The 15,393-nt window shown below is 45.1% G+C and overlaps 1 protein-coding gene across 4 annotated transcripts in view; it reads right to left on the bottom strand.

The window, feature by feature from the left end:
* The window catches only part of LOC146821434 (uncharacterized), an 85,899-nt gene that overhangs the window by 55,668 nt on the left and 14,838 nt on the right, over positions 1–15,393 (bottom strand). For all 4 annotated transcript variants that reach the window (XM_085612376.1, XM_085612375.1, XM_085612378.1 and 1 more), the window contains exon 4: positions 5,057–5,185. In XM_085612376.1, coding sequence (XP_085468502.1) covers positions 5,057–5,185 — 129 coding nt within the window. The remainder of the gene's footprint in view (positions 1–5,056; positions 5,186–15,393) is intronic.

Genomic DNA, 15,393 nt, shown 5'->3' with positions numbered 1-15,393 from the left:
GAAGAGAGGTGACTGAAAGACCCTATATGTTAGTATATTATACATATTTAAGTAAAATAAAAAAGGTCTTGGTTAAAGCCAGACCTAATAAACATGTGTCCCTAGATTCCCAAGGAGTTTTGCGGTTAAGTAGATTCATTTAATGAGGGAATTAATCATGACTAGAGGTTTATGTTAGACACATTTAAGTAATTCATATTCACACTGATGTATAACCTGAATACACAGTACTTTGTGCATGAGTCAATAATCATATTAATATTAATGTATGCCATAGCCAAAGAAAATTATTAACCATCATCGAAATCACAAAGTGTACAGGGGGCAAAGTGTGTGGCAGGAGCATAAGTAGCACATGAAAATACAAAGAACTGAAGGTAGAAGGACAAATTACATACAATGGGCCCCTGCAGCATCAAGCAGCAAGGCCAAAGCCAATTAAAATGTTGACATGTTTCAGCCATTTGTAAAATAACTCTAAGAGTCTGTCATAATGCTAATAAATTTAAGTTAAAGTGATAAAACACACAATGGTTTCTTGGTTTAGGCTGGAATGTTCAGCATCCAAAAGAGAGTAGGATTACCTAAAAAGCAAGTAACGCAGTCTGCATAGCTAGAGAATTAAGGCATGCAGAATGGTTAACTACTAAAAACACACATATGTCAAGGAGGTACCCAGATAATCATGAAAAGCACATTTGCCTCCACATGCCAGAGTCCACAGACATTTATGCTAAAAAAAACTGACTAGGCACCCTGCCATCTGGGGGCAAATGTTCGCAGCTCTTCCCACTAATTTAGACACACTGCATAATCTGTCTATATTTCATACTCATATTCATTAGATCTGATGGACAATTTTGTGTGTCATATGCTGTGGTGTACAGTAGACTTCCAAAGCAGTGTTTTTGGTTTCTCACCACAAGATAAAACATTTTTGGGGAGTGATTCAAGAATCCAAACCATAACAGCAAAGCAGCAAAGCAACATTGATTATCCCAGATTGATATGCCGCCTTCCAGGAACCACATCTGTTATTGCTGGTAGTGAGGCCACCAACCCATTGCACATTATAGACCATGCTAGGCTCTTTACAGAAGTCATAAAAGTGTGGCCTATAGCCAACAATACAAAAGAAGAGGCTCTCAAGGAGTTTAAGCAGAGATACAGAGCAGTATCCTGAAAGGTGCTTGAAATCAGGGTAATCAGACACACAGGACATATGGTGAAAGGCCATCTTCTTATATTTGTCCAGATGAAATGTGTCACAAAACTATCTGTACAAAATGTTATAAAAGGGGACTTCCTCTGGAATACTGTTAAATATAAAGGCACTACCACAAGAAGAATGGGGTATTTACCACAGTCTGGTGGGATAATCCCCAACGTGCACCTAGTGCTAGTTCTTGATGCCACAGTGACATCTAGTAACAGACTATATCACTGCGAAGTGGTATCTGACTTCAAAGAGACTTTTAGAAGGGCCCGTGGAACTGCATTATAGTGATTTTATTTATTTATAGAGTTTTATATAGCGCAAACTTGACCTTAGAAGTGAGCGCTTGTGCCTCACTCCATAATGCCATCTATTAAAGAGCTGAGGTGCTGCATCCTGGAGTATGTAGTGAAAGAACCTGAGTCCACAATGACATCATGGCCTGTGGCACTGCACATAAGCACTTATAATGAGCTTGCTTCACTCCACAATATCACTAGATTTCAGAGTATTCACATTGACACCTAGTAACAGCATGCGACATTCAACTTGGCACCTCTTGCATGTGGCTCAGTCTACATATTGTAGCACAGCAGTTGGTGGTTGAATATAAAGCACTGCAAAACAACTACTGCTAATTTATAAAGGTAAGGCGGAGTGTGTCCACATTGCTACCCCATGATTAAATAAATTCTATCTCACTCCATGCATGTCTTAATGCATATATTTGCTGTCTAATTTTATAACTTATGGAAGCCTGCAATCCCTTCATCTAACTTCATTTTATATTCACGCTGCGATGTTTCTAGTCAACTGTTATAACAAAATGGGGTAATAATTCAACTTTAATACGTTATTGCAATATTTCAATTGAGCTGTTAAATCATAATGCCTCCTGTCCGAACCCCCAGCTACTGTGAAAGGCTGGTTACAGAGCACAGCTGCTACAGCTGCAGTTTAACCAACCAAAAAAGGAGAACTGGCCTTTTGGTCTTCTGATTTGTTTTTGTTTTTCAAATAAACAGAAAGAAGGTACCTATAACACAATGTTTATACTTTGTCATGCTACATGCCATTTACATGAAAGATAGAAACTCATCATGTTTCCACAAATTCTGAGCTATAATATTATTTTAATGAGAATTACCGTAAACTGATTTTAATTATCTTTTTGCAACAGATTACTAACTGCTTTTTGGTGTGTTTAATTTCACGGTACAAATTCTACTTTTAGTCATTCTTCATGTCTGCAAACACATTATGTCTTTCAGGTGAAAGAGGAAGACCATGAAAATGTAAGTGGTTTGCAGGATGTGTGATGGTGCAATCATGTAATATATGAAATAAAATACAGTGTGCCATACGTGAAAAGGATATTGCTAGACACCTCCGAGATTCATTACCTTATAAAGGAACTCAGACTGCTGCCTTGTTCCTTTATAGTGTCACAGAACTCCTCTGTGACTTGCACTATCCTTATATTGTATGGGAGGGATTACTTTATATCATATATAGTTGCATATAGAATGTTTTTGTTAGAATATTTGAATGGAAAGTGTCTAAGCTGGTTGCAATAATATTTGGGGTAAAAGTACAGGTTTGGCACAAATCCACAGTCAGTGATCAGTTAGGACTGATTCCTTGTGTCATAATCCATGCTTAAACAATATATGCAGCACATATAGTATTCAGAATGCTTGCTTTTTTATGCAAGGAAAAAACTCATTTTCCAGAGGTTCGTTTAATGATGCTCACTACTCATCCAGCCCTTCATTTAATGAGTTTCTGGTTCTTCAAGAAACAACCATGATTCTAATATTAGTGCTATCGGTAATCATGATATTACCACAAATGTGCCTTAATTTTGGGGATTGCATACGGAAACAGTGTTACTGCATGCTTGTTAAATCTGGCAGCCTTAGGGTTGTCCTCCCCCAAACCATTTTTTGCCTACCTCCCACTTGTTTGCTGACATTTGTTTTTGATAGCCTTTGGATTCTGTGCACTTTATCACTGCTAAACAGTGCTAAAATGTTTATGCTATCTGCTATAAACATGATAAAATTGGCTTTCACCAATTGGCATATTTAATTTACTTATAAGTCCTTGTAAAGTGGTATAACATGTACCCAGAGATTCTAAATTAACCGCTACTATTGGACCGTTTTTGCCACCTACTTGAGCATACCTTTAAAACATTGCAGCATGTGTGCTGTGTTAAACTGCGAATTCGATCTAGCAGAATAAACATTTTGCCAGGCCTAAACCTCCCTTTTTAATACATAGAAATCACCCCTACTGTAGACCCTAAGCAGCCCGTAGGGCAGGGTGCATTGTAAATTACAAAGTTTAATATGAGCTTTTTAGTTTTACATGTCCTGGTAGTGAAAAACTCCAATATATATTTTTTTTTATTGTGAGGCCTATCTCTCCCACAGGATAACATTGGGTTACCTCATTACATTTAACAAAAGATAACTTTTGATTAGGAACAGGTCAAAAAGTCATGTTTGGTCTCAAAAGAATTGCAATTTAACACCCTCTTTAATGGGAAATTCAGATCTCATGTCACGATTCTGAAATTGTCATTTTTTAGAAAGTTGGCATTTTCTTGTGAGGAAGGACATTCCTGAAACATCTGTGGGAGGAATATTATAGATGTTTCTTCTACTTCAAAGCTAGCACCAGGTATAAACATAGGACCCTCAGACCACTCTTCGGTTGACCTGTGGATCTGCGGAGGATACTCAGAAGGCCTGCCTTGTACTTCAGAGGCCTGACCTGCTGACTGATTTGCTTCTTGAAGCCAGCCATGAACTCTCAGAGGACTGTCCTGCCACTAGAGAACTACGTTGCTGCTTAAACTAAGGACTATCAGAGTGAACCAAAGGGCTAGTCGGCAGTCCTCCTGTTCTGAGCTACAGGAACACAAAAAGCTCCAACAGCTTAAACCCTGCACCTGGACCCTACCTGAAGAGCATCCTACCCTCAAATGATGCCTACCCAGTCCTGTACCCTTGGAAGTGGTGCTAAAGGTACCAAAACAGCCAAAAATTGGGATTAAAAAAATGTACAGCCAAAAAATGCTTTGAGAACTGACAAGAGACCAAGATCTACCTGCTCAACGGTCCTCCCAAGGTGCATCACTGAACAGCCTGACTTTGTGATAGGTCCTGCTATGTTCTTCTCTAAAAACTTCAGATCCTGGTCAACAGCTCCTCACAGAAGGGGTATCAGGCCTCGTGGAGCCCTCATTGACTACACCCTGCAGTTTCATCCTTGTCATGAGTATCACACTAACATAACACTGTACATCATCACAGCCACTTACCCCTTAACTCGGGTAGCGGTAGTAAACAATGTCATAGTAATGTCACAAATATGGTAACCCTAGTGGCAGTAGTAGGCACTATTGGCTGTTTATTCCTATCATGGAACTTAGCATTATTCACTTTGCACACTCATTGTAACACTGGCGGCAGTGGTAGGTATCATTGGTTATTTATTCACATTGTAAGAAAGAGTGGATAACATGCATATGCTAATGAGCATGACAACTGTACAGCACATGTTGCATTTGCTTTACACGAGTTGAACACTGATTCCACATGCCCTCGTCCAAACTGTCAAGCATGTGCACAACATGCAGGAAAGATAAGTGAATAATTACACTGAGGTGCAAACTGCCGACAATTATACACATGCAATGACTTAGCCCCCCCATGACTATTTAAGCCACGCTGCACAGAAACCAGTGCTTTGCTCGTTTGACTCCTGGCAAGCACTCTCCTGTCTCCCGCTGGCTCATTCCTGGCATTCTCTTCTCCGGCAGGCGCCTACCTGATTTCGACTGACTCTCGCGACAATGTCTTCCTCTCCTGCAGTCCTCTCTTCAGCAACAGCATCTCGGCATGCATTTTCCAGAGTCACTTTCCTGCTTCCCCTGCGCCGTCTGCAGTAGCGCTTTTCCTTTAAAACAAGCACAAGAACAAAAAGGTGAACTTAGCCACGCTCCTTCCTCTAAGTCACTCTTGATTTAGAACGCCCACTAGAAAGGTAAAACAGTCCTATGTAGTATGTAGTAGTTCATTTTTGAGCAGCGCTTGAACAAAGTTAGGCATATTTCTTATATTATTAGAAAGCTTTGCCAAAAACAATGACTTGCTAACCAGGGTGTATATTGCCAAGGGAAAGACGTATTTCCTCTAACAGCTGCACCTTCGAAAGGCAAGGAAATAGAGACTTTCAATCCCACAGACTTTTACCAAACCTTCAGGATTTGAGAGACTGGGTGTAGATTATGTTTTGAGCATTTTGAACATTGTTTGCCCTAAATGCAGCAAAGACAATAAGTCTCTTGGCACAGTTTCTGATGAGAACATCTGTATGTCACAGAACAAACAATGTATATGAGTATGTCACAGACCAATGTATAACTATGTTATGTTGCTTTCACCAAAGTAGGGCTAACAAGTGTCTTTCATTACAGGACAAACTTCCTTCTTACACTTGATCCCTGATCTCAGTGTCCTCATACCCAGAGTCAAGACACCAAGGTGTCCTGAGTCCAACAAGTCCTGGCGTGACGAATCAGCATCATTTGAAGAGCTAGTATTTCTCTTTCTCTCTTATCCCAACCCCCCTTTTCATTGGGAACTCTATTCACTGCAATCATATGGGGTCCCACTTGGATTTGGGGAATTAAGTTCCCCTCCTGAATGTACATTCAGACCAGACCAGAGGCTACAAGCTGCACCTGAAGAGGACAGCCTTTACGTCTCTCCCACCACCTTACATGGAACATTCAGTGATTTAAAAAGCTGAGAGCAAATGCAATCTCGCTTGCCAGAATGAATACAACCGAACGCATAATCATGTCCAGGGGATTGTGTCCCACCTGACGTGAGCAATATATAAAAAACAAGGGGGATTATCTTTTTCCCCCCAAATTGGTCCTGACGAAAGCCATCGACCCAGCAAGAGCGCATGTCGGCTGAAACATGTAGACCATTTTTTGACCTTTCGTAAGTGATTTGAAGGAAACATTACAGGTCCTATTTTTCACATCCACCATTGTTTTAACCTTACCCATATCATTGTTTTGAATAAATCAAATTCTATGAGAAAGAGGTAATTTTAATTCACTTTTTTACAAAGTAGATCCCAACTATTTCCTCGGGATCACCTCCTGGTGGAGGCCAACAAGACCCGATGATGATGCTATCAACCATGACTACACCAATGGCCAAAGACATACCAAAGGCGGAAGATGGCTGTTGAGGGTTCTTATCACGATCCCTTGAGGCCTCACAGCTTCACTCCTTTTTGATTCTTTGTTAACCACATAGTGACACATTTAATACTATTTTGACTTTTTAAACGTCTGACATTCTCTAGATGAAGATATCAAAGTACGCTTACATTTTAGCTACTTGCAGTTCAGTGTGTGCATTATACTCCATAATATAAGTTGTATGGCCAGTGTTCATTACCGAAACCGAACTGCTTTCTTTGATTGCATACCTTGACTCATGCTCCCCCCAAAAAATATAATTGCATTGAGGTGATTAAAACTCTACTGCATATGGCACGCATGGTAAGTGTAGGAGAGTAGGGTCTGCTTTCTATGTTCACCCCCACTTTTTGCTTTTGCTTTACTGGTTTTCGACTTAGATGTGGCTGTGGGCCTGCTAATCAGACCCACAGCCCTGCTGTTCTCTCTCTAAATTAATACTATGTACTTTAGGTGCATAACCCATTTGGATAGGATCACCTTATTGGCCCCTGTACAGTGTACCCTAGGTACCCAGGGCATAGGTGTACCCTAGGCCTACCAGGGGCTGCAGCATGTATTGTGCCACCCCTGGCCTGGCCTTCCATTTTGACACAACTGGCTGATCACTCAGCTGGGGCAAGGTCGTGTAATCACCCCTTGCTTAGGTGTAGTATTCCTATACCTAACTTACATATAGACACATGTGTACCTATCAGTCACTCCTATGGCAGGCCTTGACAATCCTGGAGGCAGAGTGCTTGGTAACATGTGAGATGGTGCTCTAGCATGAGCTGAGCCTGTCTGCAGCTTTCGGAACCTTGTCCTTATAGCTGTTCTATGATATAGCCTACCATATACTCTTAAAGTGCCTTATAATCTTAGACGGTTATGGTAACTATGGTTTGGCTTTATCAAAACATGTCGTGTAAGGTGTCTAACACTCGGGAATAATACCCCCATGCCATTTCTGGACATGAGAATATTATTCCCCCCTTCTAGAGGGAAAGAAATGTTAAAATCATACTTCAACTGTTAGCCTCTGACCAAAGCCTCAGCATCACAAAATGGATGCTGCTGCCACGACACAAGTCTGACCTCCTGCAGCTGGGAGTGATCCCAGCCAGGGAGGCCTGGACAATAGGTTTCCTGCTTGGGGAGGTGCTAGCACCTCCCCAGACAGCCTTTAGTGTATTGGGGCAGGGTGGGCTGAAAGGAATGAGACATGCCTGGGGCACACAAGGTGTTCCTTGCATAGTCCAGTTCAAACCGGCGCTGGGGCACTCCAGCCCCAGCTCTGGCGCGAAACTGGACAAAGGGAAGTGGGTGTAACCACCCCCTCCCAGGTCCCACCCATAAGGCGTGACCTAGCAGGTATCCCAGCCCCCCAGATTAGTATAAGAGTGGGAGTTGGGCCTCAAGACTTTAGATTATCCTGAACCTGCAAAACTGAACAGAAACTCTGGACCTTCGACATTCGACGAAAGAAGAAGACTGAAGAATCTCCCTTGTAGCCAAGGAGTGGCTACCCTGTGCAAACAGGCACCATCAAGAGACTACCCTTTGCTTTGTGAAACGTTCTACGAGGAACCGACTGCAGAGCCCGACCAGAGCCTTGACTTCCAGACTTCTCCGACCCTCATCCACATCTGCAGCAGAGCTGGGATCCGTGGAGGCGACGAGCAACGTGGGACCGGCTACCTGGGAAAAGTGGCTAGTAACTTACAGCGCAGCTTCTGAGGTACCCTCGAAGTTGTGCACCGGGGATTGAGAAGCCCCAACCCCAAGCACCAACTGCACCGAAGATCAGCCCCCCACACTCCACGAGTCTTGCGTGGGGCCCTTCAGCATTTTCCTGCTTGTCGCGTCTGTCCGGTTGCTTGCCCGCTGGCTAGTGGCCTCTGTGACGACGCTCCCTGAAATCTTCTGCGCTGGTTTGGCTCCTCCAGACTGGCTCCCGCTTCTCTGCAAAGAAGAAGCACCCCAGACCTTCCTGGTCTGCACCAGAAGCAAGTCCTTTGTTCTTCGTGGGTTCCGCTTGCCAAGGCTTGGTGAGTCCTAGTCCAACTTCGACGCCGCCGACAGCAAGAGCCTTCGTGGGACAGCTCGCCTCCTGGTCCTGGTCATCCTCGACGCTTCCTGATCCTCCTGGCTGCAGCGACAAGCTTCACCTTCACCTGCAACTCTTCACGACATCGCCTGGTTCCTTCCTGGTTCCACGTGGTCACTGGCTAGTGACCTTGACTCTGTCCCCTCTGCTTGCAGGTTTCTTCTCTTCTTGATCCCAGCCTTGGGATCCACCGGACACTCTCCCCTGACTGCCTGTCAGCATCTTTCTTCAGGCATCCATAGGAGTCGACGACGAAAACGACGCATCTTCACCCCTATGCACCCGCAGCCTGTGGGCTAGGTAACTTGGGTACTCCGGTGCTCATCAGGATAGTGACTATCCTAGTGTCTAGTTTTCAAGTCTCAACTTCCTAGCTACTCCGGAAGTGTCCTAAATCTATCTATTTCTAAACTGTAACATTGCTATTGACTTTTACGCATTACGCGTGAGTGTGTCCACTCTGCACACGAATCCCGTGGGCCTCCCACTTCCTAACTAACGCTAGTGTAGTGTAGCCCCAGCGATTCCCTAGGCCTAGGCCTATTCTATTTCCGTGACAGTGGTTCTTATACCACTTATTTAGTATATGGTTTGCATGGCCCCTAGGGCCTAACGGTATTACTTACCTGTGTAACTTACTGTATGCATTAATAAGACTGTGTTGTACTTACCTCTAAACTCATAAAGAGTGCTGAGGGTTTGCTTAGAATAAATACACTTTATTTTATATATATATCTGTTGTGGTGTCCTTTCATTTGGTATTCAAGGGATTATATATGGTATCACAGCTGGCTTCACATGCCATTCAGAGTTTAGCCTAAGACTGCTCTTGTCCATGCTACCACTAGGATAGCTGGTCTATAAGGTTGACTTTACAACCAATCACCATAAGGGTATTTGGACTGATATAAGGTGTACACTATAACTAGTGACATCATACATCAGGCCAACTTCTCACATTGGTGAGCAGCGGTTGGGATCTGAGCTTGCTGTTGTAATACCATTGTAATCTTGAGATACTAAATTGAAAGATCACACAGATATTGTCTAGGTACATATAACATAGTTTATAATACTTAAGTCCTACTGGACTTAGTGGTTGTAGGTTGAAGGGAGTAACACACCCTGACTACAACTACTAGAGAGGTTTAGTAGAAACAACTAGTGTAGGTAGGTGCACACACCACACCCTCACTAGATCATGCCTCTGGGAGGAGATCAAGTAGATGCTCTCTCAGGAGGGGCAGGTCTGCAGAAGACCCCCTCTAGGTATGATACCTTAACATTCCAGGAGATGAGACAATTGTGTACCTCCAGAGGAATAAAACAGGGTGCAAACCCTACCCTCCTTAAGTTAAGACAACTCCTAGAGGAGTATGATGCTCAGAGGGCATCTCAGGAAGGTGCCCTAGGCGCAGAGGAGGGTCTACCCACCACAGAGGAGTCAGATGGGGCTTCAGATGGGGAGGTAGATAGCCAGAGCCAAGTAAGGAGACTTAGCCAGGCTAACTTAAGTTTACATGGGAGTTTGCATGGGATCCCCCCATACAGACCCACAAGTAGACATTCACAGAGAAGCAGGAGGGACAGATCCCCTTCAAGGGAATCCATCCACTCCCATGTCTCTAACATCTCTAATGCTTCCTCTCACAGGGGAATGACTTCACCTGAGAGAAAGGAGCATGCAGCCAGAATGAGGGAGGCTAATCTGAGGATTCAGAGGGAAGAACTTGCCCTTGCCAAAGAGAAGCTTGCTCTGGCTAGAGAACAAAAGTTAAGTGGGTTAGAACCCACTGGTGGCAGCAACATTCCTAGAGATAGAGACAGGCACTATGATAATAGAAACCTGAGCAAGATTGTCCCTCCCTACAAGTGTGGGGATGACATCCACAAATGGATAACTGCTTTGGAGAGAGCTTGCAAAGTACAGCAGGTACCCCAAAGTCAGTGGGCAGCTATCTTGTGGCTCTCCTTCTCTGAGAAAGGAAGAGACAAGCTCCTCACAGTTAGTGATGAGGATGCAGATAATTACACTGTCCTGAAGAGTGCTCTGATTGATGGGTTTGGCCTAACCACTGAACAATACAGGTTGTTGTTCAGGGATACCCAGAAGACACAGACTCAGGACTGGACTGACTTTGTAGATTGTGCCACTAAGGCTCTGGAAGGCTGGCTAATGGGAAGTAAGGTTAAGGACTATACAGGATTGTATAATTTGATCATGAGAGAACAAATACTTAACAACTGTCAAAACCAGCTATTGCATCAACACCTGATTGATTCTGATCTGACTTCTCCCCAAGAATTGGGAAAGAAGGCAGATAGATGGGTCAGGACTAGAGTTAAGCAGAAAAACCAGAACCAGGGCGGTGATCAGAAAAAGGCAGACCAGAAGGGTAATGAGCAGAAACAAAAAGACCAGAAGTCTTCACCAGGCCCCCAAAAGGCTCAGGGGGAGGGTGGTTCCAAAAAGGATAAGAAGAAAGAAGGCCAAAAGAAACCATGGTGCAACTATTGTAAGTCTACCTCACATTGGTTTAGTGAGTGCACCAAAAAGGATAAGCCCCCAGCCACCATTGCCCCTAAGGCAACTGTACCCCCTAGTTCAGCTGTAAGTGGTGGTTCCCAGCAAAAGGGTGTAGTAGGGTTAACCCTGGGAACTGAGGAGGATTCTGGCCTAGTCAGAGTACCTACTCAGGCTGTCCTGATCTGTGATGGGGACTTAGCTTTGTCCTCTACTGTAGGCCCCAGTAACCTGGGCAAGTACAGACAGACACCTTTTATCAACCAAAGAATGGCTCAGGCCTACAGGGACACTGGGGCTAGTGTCACAATGGTGACACCTGCTTTTGTGGACCCTGGACAGATCATACTAGGTGAGAATTACCTAGTGACCAACGCTAGCAATGCCACTACCTCCCATAGTGTGGCTATTGTTAACTTCTCCTGGGGAGGGGTAACTGGCCTCAAGAAAGTTGTTGTTAGTTCAGACCTTCCTGTAGAGTGTTTACTGGGCAATGATCTTGAAACTTCAGTTTGGTCTGAAGTGGAGTATAGGACCCATGCAGAAATGCTGGGGATAGATGCACATGTCCTTGCTGTGACCAGGTCACAGGCGAAAAAGTGCAACACTGAACAAGTGCTGGATCCTGAAACTATGGACCAGTCACAATCCAAGAGAAAGAGCAGTAGGGTTAAGGCTGTGCCTTCCCCCCTGCCTCAGGTGGTGGATCAGCCCTCCCAGGAGGATGATTCTGAGAGCCCTGAAGGAACTGTCCTAGAAGAACTTGAACCTGATCAGGTTGAGTTTCTTGGGACAGGGGGACCTTCCAGGGCAGATCTGAGGCAGGCTCAATTAGACTGCCCCTCTCTTGAACCCCTCAGACAGCTGGCTGCTGCTGAGGCTGCAGGGAATGCTCAAGGTACCCATAGAGTGTATTGGGATGAAGGGCTACTGTACTCAGAGGCTAGAGACCCCAAGCCTGGTGCATCCAGGAGGTTGGTCATACCACTGAAGTTCAGAGGCTTCCTTCTAACCTTGGCCCATGATATTCCCCTTGCAGGACATTTAGGCCAGAACAAGACTTGGGACAGGCTTGTCCCTCACTTTCACTGGCCCCATATGTCAGAAGATACTAAGGAGTTTTGTCGCTCCTGTGTCACCTGCCAAGCCAGTGGCAAATCAGGTGGCACCACAAAGGCCCCCCTCATACCACTACCTGTGGTGGGGGTCCCCTTTGAAAGAGTGGGCATAGATATTGTAGGACCAATGGACCCACAAACAGCATCTGGGCACAGATTCATACTGGTGATAGTGGACCATGCCACCAGGTACCCAGAAGCAATTCCCCTGAGGACCACAACAGCTCCTGTTGTGGCAAGGGCCCTGCTTGGAGTATTCTCCAGAGTGGGCTTTCCAAAGGAGGTCATTTCTGACAGAGGTGCCAACTTTATGTCAGGATACTTGACTGCAATGTGGAAGGAGTGTGGTGTTAACTATAAGTTCACCACACCCTATCACCCACAGTGCAATGGGCTTGTTGAGAGATTCAACAAGACCCTAAAGGGAATGATAAAAGGATTACCAGACAAGCTTAGGCGAAGATGGGACATCCTTTTACCCTGCCTTCTGCTTGCTTACAGAGAGGTCCCACAAAAGGGGGTTGGCTACAGCCCTTTTGAGCTTTTGTTTGGGCATCCTGTAAGAGGACCCCTGTGTTTGGTGAAGGAAGGATGGGAGAGACCTCTCAGACAACCCAAACTAGACATAGTGGATTATGTACTTGGTCTCCGCTCCAGGATGGCAGAGTATATGAAGAAGGCTTCTAAAAACCTTGAGGCAAGCCAAGAACTCCAAAAAGCTTGGCATGACCAAAAGGCTGTACTGACTGTTTACCAGCCAGGACAGAAAGTGTGGGTGTTGGAGCCAGTGGCCCCAGCAGCACTCCAAGACAAATGGTCTGGACCCCACACTATTGTTGAGAAAAAGGGAGAAGTCACCTACTTGGTGGACCTTGGGACTCCCAGAAGCCCCCACAGGGTGCTTCATGTCAACAGATTGAAGGCATATGTTGACAGGGCAGACATGGGGCTACTCATGGCTACAGATGAGGGGCAGGAGGAAGAGAGTGACCCTCTCCCAAACCTGTTGACTCAGAACCCTGATGATGGCTCAGTTGATGGTGTGGTCTTTTCTGACAGCCTCACTGTCCATCAGCAACAGGACTGCAGACAAGTTCTGCAGGCCTACAGACATATGTTCTCTCTGACCCCAAGTCAGACAAACTGGTGCACCCATGAGGTGGACACTGGTGACAGTCTGCCTGTGAAGAGTAAAATCTACAGGCAACCTGACCATGTCAGGGACTGCATAAAAGTTGAGGTACAAAAGATGTTGGAACTGGGAGTCATTGAACCTTCAGAGAGCCCTTGGGCTAGTCCTGTAGTCCTTGTGCCAAAACCTCACACCCAAGATGGTAAGAGAGAGATGAGGTTTTGCGTGGATTACAGAGGTCTCAATGCTGTCACTAGGGCAGATGCCCACCCAATACCTAGGGCAGATGAGCTCATTGACAGACTGGCAGCTGCTAAGTTTTTGAGCACATTTGACCTAACAGCAGGCTACTGGCAAATCAGACTAGCTGAGAGTGCAAAGGCCAAAACTGCTTTCTCGACCCCAGGAGGACATTATCAATTTGTGGTAATGCCCTTTGGTCTGAAGAATGCACCTGCCACTTTCCATAGGCTGGTGAATCAAGTCCTTACTGGGTTGGATGATTATTGTGCAGCTTATCTTGATGATATTGCTGTCTTTAGCTCCACCTGGGAGGATCACCTGGTCCACCTGAGGAATGTTTTAGAGGCCCTGCAAAAGGCAGGCCTCACTATCAAGGCCACTAAGTGCCAGATAGGGCAGAGCAAGGTTGTATACCTGGGCCACCTAGTTGGTGGGGGTCAGGTTCAACCACTGGAGAGCAAGATCCAGACCATAAAGGACTGGGCTCCTCCAACTACCCAGACTCAGGTCAGAGCTTTCTTGGGCCTGTCTGGGTACTACAGAAAGTTTGTTAAGAACTATGGGTCCATAGTGACACCACTTAATGACTTGACCTCCAAGAAGATGCCAAAGAAAGTTCAGTGGACAGTAAGCTGTCAAAAAGCATTTGATGACCTGAAGCAGGCCATGTGCAGTGCACCTATTCTGAAAAGTCCAGACTACTCCAAAGAGTTCATTGTCCAGACAGATGCTTCTGAGTTAGGTGTGGGAGCTGTTCTTTCACAACTGAATGTAGATGGTCAAGACCAGCCCATTGCTTTTATAAGTAGAAGGCTGACCCCTAGAGAGAAACGTTGGTCAGCTATTGAGAGGGAGGCCTTTGCTGTGGTTTGGGCCCTGAAGAAGCTGAGGCCATACTTGTTTGGCACTCACTTCAAGATTCAGACAGACCATAAGCCCCTCTTGTGGCTAAATCAGATGAAGGGTGAAAATCCCAAACTTCTTAGGTGGTCCATTTCCCTACAGGGGATGGACTTCACAGTGGAACATAGACCTGGGACTGACCATGCCAATGCAGATGGACTCTCCAGATATTTCCACTTAGAACATGAAGACTCAACTGGTCAAGGTTAGTTTAATGTCCCTAAGTTTGGGGGGGGGGGTTGTGTAGGAGAGTAGGGTCTGCTTTCGATGTTCACCCCCACTTTTTGCTTTTGCTTTACTGGTTTTCGACTTAGATGTGGCTGTGGGCCTGCTAATCAGACCCACAGCCCTGCTGTTCTCTCTCTAAATTAATACTATGTACTTTAGGTGCATAACCCATTTGGATAGGATCACCTTATTGGCCCCTGTACAGTGTACCCTAGGTACCCAGGGCATAGGTGTACCCTAGGCCTACCAGGGGCTGCAGCATGTATTGTGCCACCCCTGGCCTGGCCTTCCATTTTGACACAACTGGCTGATCACTCAGCTGGGGCAAGGTCGTGTAATCACCCCTTGCTTAGGTGTAGTATTCCTATACCTAACTTACATATAGACACATGTGTACCTATCAGTCACTCCTATGGCAGGCCTTGACAATCCTGGAGGCAGAGTGCTTGGTAACATGTGAGATGGTGCTCTAGCATGAGCTGAGCCTGTCTGCAGCTTTCGGAACCTTGTCCTTATAGCTGTTCTATGATATAGCCTACCATATACTCTTAAAGTGCCTTATAATCTTAGACGGTTATGGTAACTATGGTTTGGCTTTATCAAAACATGTCGTGTAAGGTGTCTAACACTCGGGAATAATACCCCC

Source organism: Triturus cristatus, chromosome 6 (assembly GCF_964204655.1).
Source record: "Triturus cristatus chromosome 6, aTriCri1.1, whole genome shotgun sequence".
Taxonomy (NCBI): Eukaryota; Metazoa; Chordata; class Amphibia; order Caudata; family Salamandridae; genus Triturus; species Triturus cristatus.
The sequence above is the reverse complement of the archived record's forward strand: the minus strand, read 5'-3'. Positions and strand labels throughout refer to the sequence as shown.